Raw genomic sequence first — 20,256 nt, 5'->3', positions numbered from 1 at the left:
ATAAAGTTAAGAAACACCATGCTTTTTAATGGTTTTCAATCTCAACCATTAGATTGGTTGATCTAATGGTTACTATTTATTCCTACCATTCCTATAAAACAATGTGTTTTTATTATAACCTTAATCTATATATATATATATATATATATATATATATTATCCCAGCGTTTTCACGGGTTACTTTTATTTTTTTATTAAATTATTGTGAGTATATAATTTTTCATGTATGGTGGTTTATGATTCGTGTTATGGGGGTTTATTTAGATTTTTGTTTTTAATGTTTTTTTATTTTATATTTTGTAATGATTTATTTTATTTTTTAACGTAGTTTTGTTTTGATTTAATACGTATATATTAGTTTGTTACGTTCATTGTATTTCTTAGCATTTGGGTTCTTTCAATTGAGATGCGTAGGTTTTTTAGATTTTCAACAAACGCTTTGTCTTATGAAAAACGATTGGTTGATGTAGGTGATAATAGTAGTTGATGCATGAGAGGAGAGGTTAACGATGGTGGGTGGTAATCGGAAGTAACCGGTGATGGATAGGATAGACCCGTTTTAAATTAGGGTTTGATGATGAAAGGGTTTAACAAATAAATGAGATGTTATAACATATTTTATGGCTATCCAGGTTTTATGAGACCCATGACTCGTGAAAATTATTGTTTGATGATTGAGAGGTTATTTCATAAATAAAATAAAAATGAGATATTATGACCTATTTTAAGGGCTATCCGGGTTTGGTGAGACCCATGACCCGCTAAAATTATTATTTGATTATGAAATGGTTTCATAAATAAATGAGATGATATAGCTTATAACTCATTTAATGACTATCCGGGTTTAGTGAGACTCATACCCGCGAATTCGGGTATCACGCATGAGAAGCTTTAAATCACAAATCAAGCAATATGATGGCTTGAGAGGGGATAGAGAGCAACCAGAGAGTGACACATAAGATTTTTGGTAGGCATTTAGATATATAGATAGATAGATTTGGGGTTTGCAGCTTTCATTTTCTCTTCTCCGACCAATGGTTACAAATTTCCAGCCAACTTACTTTTCAGCAACTACTTAATTCACCAAATACATCAAATATTCACAACATTAACAGCTACACAGCCTTTGGTAACAACTCATTTCCATCAAACCCACGCATATTTCTTTGACGGGATGCAGCCGTGAGAGCTACCCGCCCGGCCTACCCGAATGGATGGCAGGTGACGACAGTATAACCGCTTAACTATATCAACCCAGAAGGGGTTTGTCGAGACCACCCCAACCCGTCTAATAATAATTTAACTTTTAAGTATAATAAGTTATCATAACAAACACTTTTTATTAATTGTAAGATTTTATCACTTGTTTTTTATTCTCTTTTCCTAGATTTGTAAGCCTACCTTCTTTCTTCTTTTAATTTATAAATACTAACATTTGTTTTTTTCTTTTAGTTATGTTGTAAATTAATTGTTTACCCACGATTGAAAATATTTATGCTTAAGGAAAACAGCTTGGGCTTTGTATAAAATTTACTTTTTTAATAGAATTGTTTTCTACACTTCAGTTACTACAGTAAACAAAGTATATTTTCTATATAAATATACCCATCATCGATTTATATGAAACTAGTTTGAGTCACCTGTGTTACGGGAATTTATTTAGGTTTTGTTTTTAATCGCTTTGTTATTTTATATTTTGTAATGATTTGTTTTATTTTTTAACGTAGTTTTGTTTTGATTTAATAAATAGATATTAGTTTGTTACATTAATTATATTTTAACGTTTGGGTTTTTTCAGTTGAGATGTGTAGGTTTTTAGATTTTTAACGAACGGACATACACGAACACAAATATGTTGATTTTTTAAAACGAACAAACATGAACACAAATATTTGTCTTATGAAAATGACGGCTGACGTAGGCGACGATGGTGGTTGATGCATGAGAGGGGAGGTTGACGATGGTGTGTGGTAATCAGAAGTTGACAAGCGATGGAGAGGATGGGCCAGCGACGAATAATGTGTAAAGGAGATACATTAAATTAGGATTTGATGATGAAAGCGTTTCACAAAATAAATGAGATGTTATAACACGTTTTAGGGTTATCTGGCTTTGGTGAGACCCATGACTAGCGACAATTATTGTTTGATGATTAGGGGTTCATTTACAAATAAATGAGATGTTATAACCCGTTTAAGGGTTATCCCGGTTTGGTGAGACTCATGACCCGTGAAAATATTGTTTGGTTATGAAAGAGTGTCAAAAATAAATGACGTGTACCCATTTAAGGACTATTCGGGTTTGGTGAGACTCATACCCGGGAATTCGATTCAAGCGTATGAAAAGCCTCAAATCACAAATCAAGCAATCTGGTGGCTTGAGAGGGTATGAGGAGCAACCAAAGAGTGACACATAGGATTTTTAATAGATAGATAAATAGATAGATATGAAATAATTATTAAATTGGCAATATTGAATAAGCGAATGGTGGCACATAAGATCTCAATGCCGGTATAAATGCGTCTAAAATTCACGGACCAAAGTAAATAACTTATATTTAAGTTATAATTTGTATGCAAATATCTTAAATTAAAGGTGTGGTATGATTGTGTTATCTAATTTAAGTTTACTCGTTGCTTAAGTTTTTAGCTGCCTATAAATAAGGCATATGATTTATTTTTCATTGTATTTAATTTCATTTGAATTAATAAGAGTCGAACAAGTTTGTTCAAGTACTTTGTGTTATCGGGTTGTGAAATTCATATAATAATTCAATAAGTGGTATTAGAGCCTACATGTTTGTAGGCTTGTTCATTTAAAGTCTTCCCGCCTGTTTCGCGGATCAAACGTTCTAAGTATCTGATCGCAAAAAAAAACCGAACAGGATTACAGAGATGCAATTAATCGGTGGAATCAAGAAACTCAACAACACGAACTACAACTTATGATCCACTTGTATAATGTATTATCTACAGGGTTTGGATCCGTGGGAAGTAACCAATAGAGGTTTATGTCACGATACCAAGAATCGACACATGCGATAAATAAGTGGAAGATCAAGGCAGGACGCGCCATGTTCCTTCTAAAAGCCACAATCAAAGAAGATCACTTGGGATCGAATCAGTGATCTAGAAACCCCAAAGCAATCACAGAACACACTAGCCTCTTTGTTCTCAAGGAGAAAGGACACAAAGCTCCAGCTTATTGAAAACGAGTTGTTGTCGATTAGCCAGGAGGAGATAACGATTCCATAATACTTTCATAGTACTAAAAATTTGTGTAGAGAAATCTCAGCATGCCAAAAACAGTGTTTCAAGAATGAAACAGAGAATAATCCGTGGGTTAAGACCAAAGTTTTCGTGGCGGCCATCCGTTGGTGGCCACCTCAACCTTCCCTAAACGTTTTTGATTTACTTGTAGGTCAAAAAGCCCTAACAAAACAATCCAACATTGTTAACGTAAAAGTCTAAGAACACAATGCTCTATTTGCCAAATAATAAACTCCCCGAATGGGGTAGCAATCTAGATTAACGGCGTTCAAAGTCCGATATTCGAAATTTCGGATAGTTAATTCTATTATCTGAATCCAAAAATTCGAATATCTAAATTTTTTAATATTTTAGATTCGGATTTTTTGCACACCCCTAATCTAGATCACCCCGAAGTCTCTCTCTCTCTCTCTCTCTCTCTCAATCTCTCTATTATATATATATATATATAGGGGATGAATCTTTTGAGAACCATGTTGAGTTGTAAGAACTTAAGAACTCCATTCTAGGTCACACATTTAATTAAATAGATTAGAATATGTGGTTAAGATTAAATCTGGCAAAAAAGTTAAGGTAGAAGAAAAAATAAAGATGTAAGTTGTTACACTAACTTTTACGTTCGTTACACATGTGTAAAAACTCAGTGTAACGATTTTTTTTTTCAAATTTTTTTTACACATGCGTAATATATGTAAGTTACATACACGTAAAAAAATTACAGAATTTTTTACGCATCGAGTCGACTTTTTACACATGTGTAACGGAAGTAAAAGTTAGTGTAACCACAGTTAGTGTAACCACTTACATATTCTCCTACTTTGACTTTTTTGCCAGATTTAATCTCAACCACATATTCCAATCCATTTAATTAAATGTGTGGCCTAGAATTGAGTTCTTAAGTTCTTAAAACTCAACATGGTTCTTAAAATATCCCTCCCCTATATATATATATAGGGGAAGTATATAATGAAAACCCATTTGAGTTGTGAAAACCCTATGTAACATCATTTTTTTTTGTTTTTTTTTGCACACGTAATATATGTTGTTACATTTAATACAAAACATCGAAAAATAAAAAAAAATGTTTTGCTACTTTTTAACATTTTTTTACTAATTTTTATATATGTTTTTAGGAAAGAGAAAAAGTTATATTTATATTTATATTTTTTATTCACTTTAATTGTGAACCACAAGATTTAAACTTTAATTAAAACATGTGGTTGAGAATGAGTTTCTATAGTTTTTACAACTCAAATGGGTTTTCATTCTATACTTTGCGCGTGCACACACACATATATGTATATCGATAAATTAAAAATATTAATGGATAAAAGATGGATTGGGGATGATAGATGAACATTTCCGCGTTTAAAAGATGGATTGACGCAGAATGTGTGTCGCTAATGTAGAAGAGAGAGATGGTGAAAGATGGATTGAGGGGGGGGGGGACTCCCACCACCCCAACGAAACCAATAAATATGTGTAATTGTTTAACCAAGTTATTTAATCTTTTATTTTTAACTAAAATCTAAAAAAAACTATATTCATAATATTAGAAATGACAAATATAAAAAAAAAACCCAGTAATACATTATACATAGACTAAAAGCTAGTAATTAATATATATACTTTGTTACTTCATATTTATGATATTTGCTCTTAAATTTCTATCAACTAATAATAATAATAATAATAATAATAATAATAATAATAATTTTCCACGATTTTAGAATCTATTTTAAATTGTCACCTTATTTTACCTTTTTTTTCACAGAATAATAAAAATGTTTTTTAGAACTGAAAAACTAAATTTCTTAATACTGAACATTGAACTTGAAGGAAAGAGCAACTAAAAAACAAAAATGAGTTGGTTTGAACCATTTTCCTTTTACTAAAGGTGGGCTAAAATCTAGTGAGGAATACTTTCCTAAACAAATTTATTTTATAACTACGGTATTCAATGTTGGTTGGGCGATCTCATACTAATAAGAAGTTAATCTCTATTTTACGGATTAATTTTGTCTAGATAGGTGGAGGAAAACACGTTTGTGTGGATTTTTTGGAAATGTCTCTCTTGTCAGGCTCAGGAACAACGGGTTTGTTGCTAAGCAAACCGAGTTAAAGATATAATCTGGAAAAGTTGCTAAGCATGGAAATAGCCAGTGATGAGAACCAACAAGTTTTCATTCTTTTTGGTTTCTGAAAAGAGTTAAGCGAATCGTGCATAGTAACTTATTGACGCTGAAGAGCAGTAGCTTTGTTTTTATTAAGATTGGTTTCGCCATTCAAAAGACGGTTGCGATGCAACTTGTAGCCCACACACCTGTCTCTTTGTTATAATTAGAACTGTACTTAAATGAAGTATAAACCGATCATTATTTTGTAGAAAACTGTATATTGTTTTAACAATTAAAGTTTTATAAATGTTTTGCTACAATCTTATATTTATATTTCCATTTGAAATATAATGAATATTTACGGTTAGTTTCATTAATGAGGATATGGCTCGGGCGTTGGAAAACTAATGGCGATGGTGACGAAATACAAAGGTGGTGACGATAGAGTAAGACTTTAGTCGCGGTGGTAAGCTTTTGCCATGACCGACGACAAAGGTCAAAGAAGATAAAGATTAACATCCAACCACTTTATATTTATTACAACAAAAATAACAGCTAAAAAGTAATAAACATTATATCTCACATAAGAATGTAAGATCATTCACATTAGAATCTTTATTTTCATCACTATAATTTAGCTAAAAAAACATGTTTATTCATAAAATTTATTCATTTATTATAATTCGTACTTCTTAATTCTCATATTTACCTTTATTCAATTAAACAATATTTATTTATTTCTTTTTTTATTATATTTTGTACTTTTCCAGTCACAACAAATACATGGAGCGAACAGTAATCCATATATATATATATATACATATATATATATATATTCAATTGATATATATCTATACCATATTTTGAAGAATTAAATATAATACAAAATATGATAAAACGCTTAAATTAAATAGTTTGAAATGATATAGAGATTCAAATATGAATGCTGATATAAGTTTTATAAAAAAATATTTAAAAAGTTAAAGAAGACAACCAAGAATTGAAATGAAATTCTGATATTTTTCTAAAATAACAAAAACAGAATTACTTTAATTTAAGAAATTTCCAAAATTTAGCCCAAAATCAATTTTCTTCCCTAAAATCCTTGTGTGATTAAATTTCTTACTTTTTGGTAAGCAACTTTGTTGGCAGGTATTCTAGCCAAACTCACCCATATATATCTACCTCCTCTCACACCCCATTTAATTCCCCAAAACCCCCCTTCACCATCTCTCTCTAAACCACCCATAAAAAATCTAGAGAGAGAAAATGAAAAGAAGAAGGCTGTCACCAACTTCATCATCTTCATGCTCATCTTCTTCATCTTCATGCATTAATGAACCCCAGGTTCCAAAATCAAAAAGACCCAGTAGACCCAAAAGCAAGATCAACACTCAGAACTCAAATCAAAATCAAAATGCTGCTGATACTACAAGAAGAAGCTCCATTTACAGAGGTGTCACAAGGTACATTAATTACAACTTTCTTCAAAAAAAAAAAAAAATCGAACTTTTTTTTTAAATTAAGCTGAAATTAAGTTGAAATCACAAACCCATTTCTCCAATTTGTTGAAATTTGTAAAAAATTTACAAATTTTTAATTTTTCATAAATTTGGGTGAAAACAGGGGAGGGTGGTTGTGGGTTACATGCATTGAATGTTCATAAAATTTTCTGCTAAATCATTATAAAGTGGAATCAATTAGATTAATTCCATTGTAAAGATTCAATCTTTCAACTTTTTACAAGATCTATTTCTGCAAATTTCAGTTAATTTCTTGAAATTTCTCAAATTAAACTCTGACTGTTGAAGAACAGAGTATACAGTTTCTGGGTTACATGCATGAAATTGATCAGTCGATCATGTAATATTTGGGGGCAATCGGTGAAAAAAGGTTCAAAATTTGTTAAAAGCTTAACCTCAAAGCTTCCAATTGCTTACATTATTTTTTTTTGCAAAATTATCAAATTATACTCTGTTTTTGAAGAACAGAGAGTATTGATTCCAGGTTGCATGCAGGAATTGATCTTAATTTATTATAAAAAATGAAAGTTGCATGCAAAGAAATGAAACGAATTTATGCTGATCTTTAACAGGCATAGATGGACTGGAAGATTTGAAGCACATATGTGGGACAAGGGTACATGGAAAAACATCCAAAACAAGAAAGGAAAACAAAGTGAATACCATCTTTTCCTCTCTGTTTTTATTTTTTAATATTGTTTTTTGTTTAATTATTTTTATTATTAATATAATAAAAATAAATGGCATAGATCTGCGGTGTTAATTTAGTGATAGTTTCAGTTAATTTGTTAATTAAATTATTTAATTACAGTTCTGACTCTGTTTTTTTGGTTGTTCTGGTTTGGTGTGATCTCCTGTTGCTGATTGTGGCCACTATGGTTTCTGATTTTATAGTTTATTTGGGTAAGTATTCTCTCACTTTTCCTTGCCTTTTCTCATTACTTTTTTTTTTTCATTTTACTTTAACAATTTAAATGGGCTACTCAGCTTTCAACTAGGGTATAATAAAATTATAAATTGATTACAATTGTCAGTATAAAATTTAATTTAGGATTTTATGCTATTCTTTTTAAAGATAAATAATAAATTCAACCTTTTATTGTTTACACAACAAATTTAGAAAAGAGGACAAAAATGTTATAAGAAAAGTTTGTTGCGCGCACAATAGTTTTCATCGTGTACAAATCATCTCTCTTAAAAAAAGTTATATCTGTATGGTGTCAAAATCATCATCAAATGTGACATTTGATGATATTTGGGTATTTGACATGTAGTTATGATAATTTTACTGATCTACGAGAGTTAGATCAACTGTATTACTTATATTAATTTGTTGTTTTTGTGTTCCAAGTGAACTATGCATACTAGAGTGAATTCGATATTGTAGAGCCGAAAAACATTGGGTTTTGGCCTTTAGGAGACAATGTGGTTGACCAAAATATTTAAATGTTGCATTCGTGTAGGGGCATATGATAGCGAAGAGGCTGCTGCTCGCACATATGATCTTGCTGCCCTTAAATATTGGGGACCTGACACAACACTCAATTTTGAGGTATTTACAAAAAATATTTCATATTCTGTCACGCATTTGCTCATCTATCTTTTTGAACATTGTGCATTTCATATTTTATCATAGTCTGAGGGGAAATTGCAATTGATAAGTATTTTTGTTCATGCATCATTTATGTATGTATTGCAGATAGATGCATACCAAAAGGATATTGAAGAAATGGAAAAGTTATCTAAGGATGAATATTTAGCCTCGTTAAGGCGAAGGAGCAGTGGATTTTCGAGAGGTGTTTCAAAATACAGAGGAGTAGCAAGGTAACTGACCATCATTGAGCTGATAATATCCATTTAGAATTTACTATGGCGAGTTGATTTTTTTTCTCAAAATTATTAAGATTGTTTTTCAAGTAAAACTTGGGCATGCATGATTAAAATTAAAAAGATTAATTTATAAACATAAAAATATTAAGTGATTAGGACATGGTGTGAGTTGTGGGAGGTCATGTTTTTTGTGTGTAACATGTGAATTGTGAAATGTTGTTGCAAACATGTGTTTGTATACGTGAAGTTGATTTTAATATTTTACATATGCGTCTTCTATAGTATATACTTTTGTTATTTCATTTGTCTTAAGTTTAGTTATGAGGGGGTGTTTGGGATTGCTTATTTTCACCAACTTATAACTTATTAACTTTTTAAAAAGAAATAAGGTGTTTGAGATTGTTTATATTGTGAGAGGAAAAATTTCATAAGTTGTAACTTATTAACTTAATGAAAAGTTATTAAGAGATAAATAAGGAATCCCAAACACCCCCAAAAAAGAACCAAAAGATGGGTTGTTGGTTATACCCTAAACAAGACACTTGGTCGGTAAAAAGTATGTGATACATAATGGATTTACAAAACTATTCCACTAAAATTTTCTTATAGCGACTTGAATTGTTGTGATGTAGACTTCTTTTTGTTCCAAATGTTGACCATTTTGGACTTTTAGATCACCTGGCATTAGAATCACCAAAGAATCGCTGCACTCGCTTAGCACAAGTTGAATTTTACATGATTCTATTGGTTAGCATGGTATTAGTGGGCCCGATGAGTTTTCCAATAAAGAAAACATGACGCTAACGTACACTGTTTCACTTCTACAGGCACCATCATAACGGAAGATGGGAGGCACGGATTGGCCGAGTTCTTGGAAACAAATACCTATACCTGGGAACTTATGGTACACACCAATTCTCACTCTTCGATATATTTTGTGTATATGCATGTTTTTGTCTTCTTTTACATAACCTTTTTTGTTGATAAATATATTTAATCTTGCAAGATTTATATAATGTTTGTAGTCCATCATACTTGGGGATTAGGGTCGCTAGCAGATTAATAAAAGCATCCATTGCGTAGGACAAAGTAACAAACACGCTTAAAAATCAACCATCCATCGTTGAACTAGTAAGTGATTTAGGCTATTTAAATTCAGATGGTTAGCCATAATCCAGCAATGGTTGACATGAGAACACACGACTCTTCGTATTTAACCGATAATCGATTGGCTAAAAACATTAGAATATAATTATATTAAAAAGAACTAGAATTGAACAATTCGGTAGCTGTTGCTGTTAGATGCTTGACTCTTCATATTAAACCGATAACCAATTGGCTAGAAACATTAAACATAATTACATTAAAAAAGAGCGAAACTCAAACTAGAATGGAACAATTTGTTAGTTGTTGCTATTAGATATTTTGAACGTGTGATTTCTGTCAACATCTAGGAATTGCTTTTAAGAACACAATTTTGTACTTTGAATGCCCTTTTTCCAAATTAGTGTGCTCAACTACCAACTTAAAAATTAAATTAAAGCACATTTACAGTTTCCAGGCAAAGTGAATTATATATAATAACCACTCAAATGTTGCTAAATCCTTTCAGTTTTATAGATTAACGACAAAACTTATAAATCATACACTTAAACTTTCATCATCCTTTTGACTCAATTGGCATAAAAGTTGACTTGGGTGGGGCTTAAAATAGTTGAGTGTGAGTGTTGTCCTTAAACCAATGTTTCCGTGACCGCGAAATAAATACGTATAACCTGTCCGATAAAGCCTTTTTGAACGCGTTGATTACCGGTTGGACTGGTTCAACTGATTGTAACCGAACAGGTGAATCGAAAGGGCGGTCAAACATGGTTAGGGAGGCAAATTTTAAGCTTCTATACTTCAAGGGTCATAATCACACTTAAGCATAAATACTCTGTGCTAATATGTGTGACTAATTATGACGTGACACATACTGACTGACTTTATTTGATTTCTTTTCTTTTAATGATGATGGCTAAAACATATAACACTTCCAATTGTAACACTTATGAATTATAATATACATGCAACTTGCACTTGCTTCTAGTTCCTAAAGGGTTTGGATTTAGCCTGAACACATTTATAAAACAGATCCGTCCTGGGTTAACACTTTTCATTACCGTGTTGTTTTTATAATAAACTTTATTAAAGGTATTGTATGTTAAACATAGGTAATTACTACTTATTTTATATCAAAACTTAATAGTCAATAAAGAATAAATGTCCAAAAAATTGTAATTTAAACCCATTGTTCATAAACATTTATGATATCAGTTGTAAGTTTGTAACTTTAGTATAATCATACATAGAATATATATTCGGTCAAGATCGTATTTGACTGAATAAAAACACCGATCATAGGGTAATAAGATATTGACTTTGCATTTTGTGGGATTCTTATCAGCCGTACAAAACAGACTTTACATATCCAATCACATAGATCCAATCTCACAACAAATATACAATTACCATGAAAAGGTGTGCATGTTTTTTTTTTTATTTTTTGTCCAAAAAATTACTCCATGATTCTACTCTCTTCTGTTTTAAAAATGCAAAATTTTTAATCATGATAGTATTTTGTAAATTATATTTATGTTTAATACTATCCTTAAGATCTGGTTAAAGATATTCTCTGATATGTTTATATTATATTTAAACTTTTTACTATTTTGTTTATTAGTAAGCATCATATGATGTTTGGCTCATTTGATTTAGATTATACCTTTAATCTTTATCTAAAAATGGTTTGATTAATTAATTAATGATATTTTTACCTCTTCATCATCTTCATCGTACTCAGTAAATCCCACCAATAGTAAAGCTATGGTAGGGTCTGAGTAGGGTAAGATGTATAAGATGTAGACAACCTTACCTCTGCCCCGTAGGAATAGAGAGGCTGCTTCCGGTGAGACCCCCGGCTCGATATTTTTACTTCAATAATGAAAAATAAAAGAAGAAGAATAAAAGTAACTTTAAAGACCTTATTCAGTATATACTCTAACAGCTCACGTGACCCCTTGTTTTCTGATATTTTTACTTAAAAGTTTAAATTCATTTATCAATTAAAATTATGTATTAAATTAGGAAAAGCTATTATTAATTTGTTATTACAAATGGCCTGATTGATGCACTCTTTTGAAGGCACACAAGAGGAAGCGGCTGCAGCATACGACTTAGCAGCCATCGAGTATCGAGGCGCGAAAGCAGTGACCAATTTTGATATTAGCATATATGCCGATCGATTGAAAAATATGTCACAAACCCAAACCACCCCTGAGTCTACCGAAGTTGTCGCTTCACCAAAACACGAGCAAAATGAAGAGGTTCGTCAAGATATAAAACAATCACCGCAACAAAAACAACAGATCGCATTAGAAGAAAAAGAAGAGGTAATGCCCGAGATTCATAACCTTGACTTCCCACCAACGGTGGAAGAAGAACACCCGTGGAGCTTGTGTTTGGATTCAAGTTTCCTGCCGCTTCCACACTTTACTTTTGACAAATCAGGTGAGCTGCTTGACTTGTTTGACGATACGGGCTTCGAGGATAATATTGACATTATGTTTGAGAGCTTGTTGGAAAATGACACGGGGAAAGTACACACGTGTACTACTTCACCTTCATCTTCGTCATCATTGTCATCGTCCTCTATAACAAATTCGCTCCCTTGTCCCCTTTCACATTATTGAGTAGGAGGCTTAGCCCTTTGATCAGGGGATGGTGTCGTGTTTTTGCTTTGTGTTTTTTACATCTTTCGTTGTACTTTTTCTCTAATGAAATACCATTAAATAGCTTGAGCTTTAATTGTTATTTTTATTTCAAAGATATGATGTTGTGGGTTGTAAGTAGCGTTTTCCATAATCCCTCTTTATGTGTCTTTGGGTGGTAAAAGCAAACTGCAAATGAAAGAAGATAAAAATGAAATGGCCCATCAGCCCATGGACGTATTTTCTTCGGTTTGCGCCTCATTTTTGGGCTACTAACAAACAACTTTCTTATAGTCTTGTTGCATATCTCACCTCATTTTTGGGCTACTAAGCTTCTAAAGACTACAAGGGGTTTATGTTTGTAAGGGACTTATGTTTGCTAAGACCGCAAGGGGTTCATGTCTGTAAGGGGCTTATGTTTGCGGGCGTGTAGACATAAACTTTTGAAGACTGTTTTTTTTTTAATCTGAAAAATGATTTTATGATCTTAAAAAATAAGTTATTGTTCAACTTCTTTACACTTCTTAACATCGTATCAACACCCAATGTCCAACAGATCAACACTACCACCACCCACCGTGCGCCACCACCATCGTCCACCACCCACCACCGGCCACAACCACCGTCCACCACCACCACCACCCACCATCGACGACCAACACCGTCCACCATCCACCACCACCACCGTCATCACCACCACCACCCACCGTTGGCCACAACCATCGTCCACTACCACCACCCACTGTCCGCCACCACCACCGTCCACCACCACCACCCACCACAACCGTCCATCACTACCTCCGTTCACCACCCACCACAATCGTCTGCCACCACCCACCACAATCGTCTGCCACCACCCACTTCCACAGTTCGTACACCACCACCAATTATTTTAGCAGTCTACAGACGTTAAATGACTTCTATCTATTGTGATATGTATGATAGGTAACTAATTCTCAGCTTAAGCAGACGATATTCAGTTTATAAAACAAACAATATTATATTTTCAAATTGCAGACCTTCAGACCACATCTTCAGTTGTAGACATAAAATCAGATGAAATCATATTACAGACAGTTTTTGTCTTAAAAAACAAACAGCACCTAAAAAGTGTGGATGCCATTTTGCTTCTAACTTTATGGTGTCACGTCAGTGCCACATAATACCCCACTTCACTTCACTATCTTCTATGATACCATGAAAATGGTCACCAATTGACCACTTCTCTCTATTTTTAAATAAAATAATAATATTTATATAACTAAACTTAAATTAATATCTAAAACTAATTAACTTATAACAAATTAAAAGTTAACAAAAATAAAATTATTTTCATTAAAATTAATCAAACTTGAATTTGGGCTTCAAGACCTAAATCATGGCTTCAAAAAGAAAAAAACAGACTTTTAAATAGCCTAACATTGGCCCAGATTCTAAAATTGGGCTTAAAAAGAATAAAACCATAAAATAGTCTATCATGAAACCATCTTCCTCTTTCTCTATTCTTTGTTCTTGTTTTCGAACGACTTTCTTCCACTTGAAATAATAAACTGAAGAGCACATTGAAAAATTGGAATTTTTTTATTGAAAAAGGTTGATGTTGACCGGTGATTTCAATGGTGAATATTCCACAAAAAACTCGCCGCTGGGCGGCACCAACAACGTTAGGGCGGTGTTTGCCACCAGCCCCGCCGCCACCTCAGCACATCACCGGCAAAACGGCTTCCTGACCGTATAGTCTAATAAACAACTCTGTTATTGCGTCCCTTTAAAAAAAATTGCCCCAAAAGATCTCAAACAACTTAATACTTTTATCTAAATTATTTAACTCACTTTCATCATATGAACAAACCAATAGCTCTTGTTCTTGTGAACAAAAGTGAGCTTTTCTTTACTAAGCTGTATTAGATTTGAAAGGATTTAACCTCTATAATTTAGCTAAGTACACAGACAATGGCTTCCTCGGTTCACTATTAAAATTGATCAATAATGATTTTAGAGTCTCTAGAATCCTTTCAAAAGTGTTTTCCAACTTATAAACTGGTGTGGAATGCAGCCAGCTCACACTAATTGTTTTGGTGATGAATGAGTTGGGTACTTAGGTTGCACTTAAAAATGAGCAACACATCCAAACTCAAATCTACTTTTAAGTGTGTTAATCATGAAGAAATGGGCGTCAATTCATCATTCCATTGATTAGAGTTGATTAGATGGTTAAACTAACTGTATAACAACCACTTAATTGTATATTGTGCTTAAATAAGAACACTTATATTTTGAATAACCCAATATAATACATGCCAAAATGGACCAAGTATATTGAAATGAGAGCCTAGTTTGATAATGCAAGTGCATAACATTTTCCAATATCAAGTATGCATAAAAGCATACAGTTTAAGAATAAATGTGGTTAACAATACAAAATTCTCAATACACTCAACCACTTGTTAATGTTTCTGATAGCGTGGTTGACTGGTTGTACAGATATCATTCCAAAAAAAAAAGAGAAAAAAAAAAGAAAAACTCATCATAATTGATATATTCTAGAAAAAGTATACTAATTGTAAGGTCTCGTCCCCAGTAACCCTACTTTGGTGTTGGATTTACTCATAAACACAGTTCTAAAATCAGAGTTAATTAAAAACTTTTCGCGGAGTACTTAATTTTAAACATTCTTACATAACATAAGTACTTGTCTTAACAAAATACATTAAGTCTTAAACAATAACATAAACGACACGTGAATCTTCCGTCTTCGATGCCAGTCTCCATCCATTTGCCACGTGTCCCACCTCAAGCAACATGTCTCATCCTACTCACCTGCGTGCATACTAAAAGTCAGCTACGCTGAGTGAGTTCTAGTTTAACAAGCTACAGGGTTATTCTTACACGTTCTTTTATTTACAAACAACATTTCTTGCACTATTCTTACATTATTTTTATACTTTCTTACGATCATACAATTATTCTTACATTCTTGCACAGATATTATAAGGGTCTGCCACCCGACCTCTTGCACCGATATCATAAAGTCGGCCACTCTATTCTTGCCCAGGTACTATAAGGGTCTGTCACCTTTGTGACAACTGCCCTATCCGACCCGACCCAGGTACCCGTTTTCGAATCCGATTCTTTTTATGATTTAAAATTTGATTATTAATCTTTGTAAACTTAACATTTAAAATATATATTTTTACTTGCTAATAATAATATTTTCTCTTTCTTGTCGCCATCTCGCCTCTTTCTCTTTCTTGTCGCCATCCCGCCTCTTTCTCTTTCTTGTCGCCGTCCCGCCCTCTTTCTCTTTCTTGTCACCGTCCCGCCCTTTTTCTCTCTTGTCGCCGTCCCGCCCCTCTGCTTAACCCTTGAGCCCTGAAACCCTTTTTCTCTTAACTCTTTGCTTGTCCTTTGGTTCTTCCCGCCTAAGGATGTCTGCGCAGCTCCACACGCCAGACTCCTTACAAGGAAGCCTGCGCGAAGACCAGTTGTTCCTGCGATACGCGAGGCGAACTGTTCTCGCAGCGCGCTAAGAATTGTAGTTCTTCTCGCAGCGCGCTAAGAACAGTAGTTCTTCCCGCGACGCGCTAAGAATTGTAGTTCTTCTCGCAGCGCGCTAAGAACGGTAGTTCTTCCCGCGACGCGCTAAGAATTGTAGTTCTTCTCGCAGCGCGCTAAGAATGGTAGTTCTTCCCGCGGCGCGCTGAGGATTTTAGTTCTTCCCGCGGCGCGCTAAGGATTGTTCTCTGTCTGCCTTCGCCCTCGGGCGTACGCTCGAATCTTCTCGCGCTAGACCTCAAGTCTTTTCTTCTGTTTTATCCAGCCTGTTTGCTTTGTGATATCTTATCTTCTGTGCTGTTGACCTAACCTGCCCTATGTCTGAAAAGCCACTTTCGGCGCAGCATGCGCACCAACCCTATTGGTTGGCAGAAAAAGTGACTGACATTATCTTTTGAGATCTGCTTTTCCAGAACCTTTACCTGACACCTCCTTTGCTTTTGTCTATACCCTGTCAGCCTTTTTCCTGCTGCCGTATCTTTTGCTTTTGCTTTTGGTATCTTTTGCTTTTGGAATCTTTTGCTTTTTGAGATCTTTTCCTCTTTTCTAGGGATTATGTTTCCTAGGGTTTCCCTATAAATAATATTGTTTTTCTTGGTTGTTAACACTACACCCACAAACACTTAAATCCTCTCTTTGCTCTCTGCCGTGATCTCTCCAGCCGTCTCCTTCCTCCTCTCTCTGCCTCCGTCTTTTCCCTTGTCCTGCCCAGATTTCCGGTAATATATATAGTTTATAATAATTTATTTAAGATACTTATTAATTATGCTAACTTATATTCAAGTCTTAAAACAAATCGTTAAAACAATAATCTTATTTATAGGTTAATTTTGCTTGTTTAAGAGTTGGTTCTTGCATTACCTTTCTTCGCATCTCTATCAAGTGAGTTATCTCATACCTAATCCCTTTTTATTTTTAATGCTTTGGGATGTTCATGTGTTCGTACAAACTTGAGTCTTAAACTTGTTTATGAACTTTAGTCGCGCAGTATCCCATGTGTTATGGATGTTTACTTGGCTGTTATTTGTATGTGTGAATCATTAACCGCTGTGTTCGGCCTATTCCGCAGTTTTCATGGATCCATTAGATGAACACGGGAGACCTATCGTTTACGGTTTTCTTTTGTTTACACTTGCACAGTTGATTTCTTGTTTTTGTGCTCAATTGGGAGCACGGATTGAACTATGAGCTATGAATCTAAGGCTTGGTCACAATCTGATTTCACCCTTGTTAAATACCAGATTAACATGTGTTGCGCGCAGATTTAATGTTATCTAATTATATCTATTAAACTTGATTTCTCACCAACACGCAAGTGTTTGACGTTTATTTTAACACATGTTCAGGTTTGCTGTAGCTGTTTTTGGAAGCTTGAGGACACATAGGATGTTTTCTTTTCTTTTGGACCTAGTTTAAAATGTAACAAGACAAGTTTATGTTATTTGAATATTTTGAGTTATAATATGATTTATGTTACTTTATGTCGTGTTCTGCGCGTGCGCAATGAAATGTATTTATTAAATATTGACACCCAAATAGTGTCGCGAGTAATGAAACAATACGTGGCGCCCCGATGTATAATCCGCCATCGGTCGGGGTGTTACAGATTGGTATCAGAGCTCCGTGACTTTAGGATAGGTGGTTAGACGTAACGGCCTAGAATACCTAAGAGTCCCTTCTCGCGCATGAGAAAAATCTCATGTTCGCGCGCTTATTGTTAATTACTCATTATTTATAAATATGCTTGCGCCTGCGCAGCGTATGATTTTATGTTTTATTCCGCGATCTTTCGATTTTTATTCACATTCGTTTGTTGGAATTGAAAATCCGAAAAGTCATGGTGATACATGAATAGTTGACTTTCAATTCCCATTTACTTTATGCTTTTAATTGAAGATTGAAAAGTCATGGTGATACATGAATTGTCAATCTCCAATGCTTATTTACTTATATATTTTACATTGAAGGTTTGAAAAGTCATGGTGATACATGAATTGTCAAAACTCCAATGCTCGTTTACTCGTTATTTTAAATTGAGAATTCGGAAAGTCATGGTGATACATGAATTGTCGATTTTCAATTCGGATTCGTTACCTGTATTAGTCTGCATTTAATTTTCATGATTTTCATTTGATAGCAACTAACCCCGCAAGATTAAGCTTTACAAGGTTGTACTTTGAGCTAAAACCAAGATATTAACAAAACTAAAACTTTTATAGAATGCCTCCGCTATCTCGCCGTCATCAGAGGAGAGAAGCCGCGCGCAGACGTAGGCAGCAACGTTCCCAGGAAATGGCCGCCGCGATAGCCCAAGCCTTAAACCAAACTAATACCAACCCCTCCGGATACAGTATTAAATCCTTCAATGCGGGTAACCCTCCGAAATTCACCGGACTTGAAGGAGCCACCGTAATGCTCCAGTGGCTCGAGAAAATTGAAAACACTTTCCTCCATACCCAATGCCCTCCAGACCGACGAACCTTATATGCCTCTAGTGTCCTGGAATCAAGGGCGCTTACTTGGTGGAACGGAGTAGCTCATGCGCGTGGCGCAGAGGCTGCTTCTAGCATGCTCTGGGAGGAATTCAAGGAAATTTTGAAGCGAGAATTTTGCCCTCCCAACGAAGTAAAGCGCCTGGAGGAAGAGTTTTGGAACCTGAAACAGTACAGTGGCGAAGCGCGCGAGTACGCGACGAGCTTCCATGAATTAAGCTTGCTTGTCCCACACCTAGTTACCCCTTCCCGCCGAGCCATCGAGAAGTTTCTTGGGGGTCTTCCCATGGAAATTCAAGATTCTGTATGGGCCAGAAACCCAGTAACCCTCTCTGACGCCATCGAGTTGGCCGCTGTGCTCAGCGACAACCATGTCAGAGCAGGAACCCTGTTCCTGCGGGGATCTGAGAAGACCAAACCCATCAAGACTGTCCCAGAACCAACAGAAACCAAACCAGAACCCTCAAACCGTAACAACCTCAAGCGCAGGCGCAAAGCCTATGCGCTTACCAGCCCGCCCATTGTCCAGCAACCCACCTACCAACCCCTAGTACACACTCTTAACCCACTGTCAACCTACCCAACACCCCCTGTAGTCCATAACTATGCCTTAACCAATCCGGCACTCCCTGCCCCGCCAACTAAGAAACCCTACACAGGAAACCAACCGTTTTGCCCAACCTGTAGACTTCACCACCCAACTCACACCCCGTGTCGACAATGTGACCGATGTGGCCGCGTTGGCCACTCTGCTGAGTACTGTAGAGTCCCTCCCGCCAACCCAATCGCGCAAACACCACCAGCCTACCTGCAGAACCCACAACCAACGTACCCTAATCCACGACCCAGGTCGTGCTATAACTGCGGTGATCCCAGTCATTTCCGGAACGCGTGCCCGAGACTACAAGTTCAGATTACGCAAGCGAACCCAGTTAACCAAATTTCGAACCAAGCGGCGCGCGGACGAGCTTTTAATATAACCGCGCACCAAGCGCAAGCGAATAATGACGTAGTAAATGGTACATTTTTACTTAACGGACAATATGCATCTATGCTTTTGATACTGGCGCCGATAGAAGTTTTATTTCTCGCGCATTTGAACAAAAACTCGCGCGACCGCGAGTAAACTTAAACGAAAACTTTTCAGTTGAATTGGCTAATGGTGAAACTGTTTTGATAAACTCCGTGATTAAAGATTGCACGCTTAACCTTAACGAAAACGATTTTCTAATCGACCTCATTCCCATGCCGCTTGGAAGTTTTGATGTTATTATTGGTATGGATTGGCTCTCGCAAAACCGCGCTGAAGTTATTTGCGCCAAGAAGTTGATTCGCATCCCTCGAGAAAATGGTGATCTTCATATCTACGGCGAGAAACCGTCTAACGGTCATAAACTTATGTCTTGCGCTGAAGCCCGAAGACTCTTGCGGAAGAATTGTGTGGCATTTTTAGCCCATGTGGTCAAACCTGATGAAGGAAAGAAGAAACTTTCTGAAATTCCCATCGTGCGTGACTTTCCTGAAGTCTTTCCCGATGATCTTTCTGGTTTACCTCCCGTTCGGGAAGTCGAGTTTCGTATTGATCTTGTCCCTGGTGCTTCCCACGTAGCCAAATCTCCTTATCGTCTTGCGCCCGCCGAGATGCAAGAATTAGCAAGCCAACTTCAAGAGTTGACAGCTAAAGGATTCATTCGCCCTAGCTCTTCGCCCTGGGGTGCTCC

General features: G+C 35.3%; 1 protein-coding gene across 1 annotated transcript; it reads left to right on the top strand.

The window, feature by feature from the left end:
• The first annotated feature begins 6,607 nt into the window (after nt 1–6,607).
• On the top strand, nt 6,608–12,470 carry LOC143565500 (uncharacterized). The gene is made up of 7 exons (XM_077052458.1): nt 6,608–6,852; nt 7,482–7,564; nt 7,804–7,812; nt 8,373–8,461; nt 8,609–8,733; nt 9,567–9,643; nt 11,923–12,470. The coding sequence occupies exons 1-7, from the start codon at nt 6,656–6,658 to the stop codon at nt 12,468–12,470; spliced, it is 1,128 nt and encodes a 375-aa protein (XP_076908573.1). The 5' UTR covers nt 6,608–6,655.
• Nucleotides 12,471–20,256: the final 7,786 nt, after the last annotated feature.

The sequence above is a fragment of the Bidens hawaiensis genome, unplaced genomic scaffold (genome assembly GCF_021521415.1).
Source record: "Bidens hawaiensis isolate Kalapana, Puna unplaced genomic scaffold, B.hawaiensis_p1.1 tig00022382_1, whole genome shotgun sequence".
NCBI classification, from domain to species: Eukaryota; Viridiplantae; Streptophyta; class Magnoliopsida; order Asterales; family Asteraceae; genus Bidens; species Bidens hawaiensis.
The sequence above is the reverse complement of the archived record's forward strand: the minus strand, read 5'-3'. Positions and strand labels throughout refer to the sequence as shown.

Bases quoted from the DNA above. Each gene is read 5' to 3' on its own strand.
- LOC143565500 (XM_077052458.1), top strand. From the start codon at position 6,656: ATGAAAAGAAGAAGGCTGTCACCAACTTCATCATCTTCATGCTCATCT. The intron at 8,462-8,608 runs GTATTTACAAAA...TATGTATTGCAG, and splicing joins ACACAACACTCAATTTTGAG to ATAGATGCATACCAAAAGGA. The intron at 8,734-9,566 runs GTAACTGACCAT...TCACTTCTACAG, and splicing joins AAATACAGAGGAGTAGCAAG to GCACCATCATAACGGAAGAT.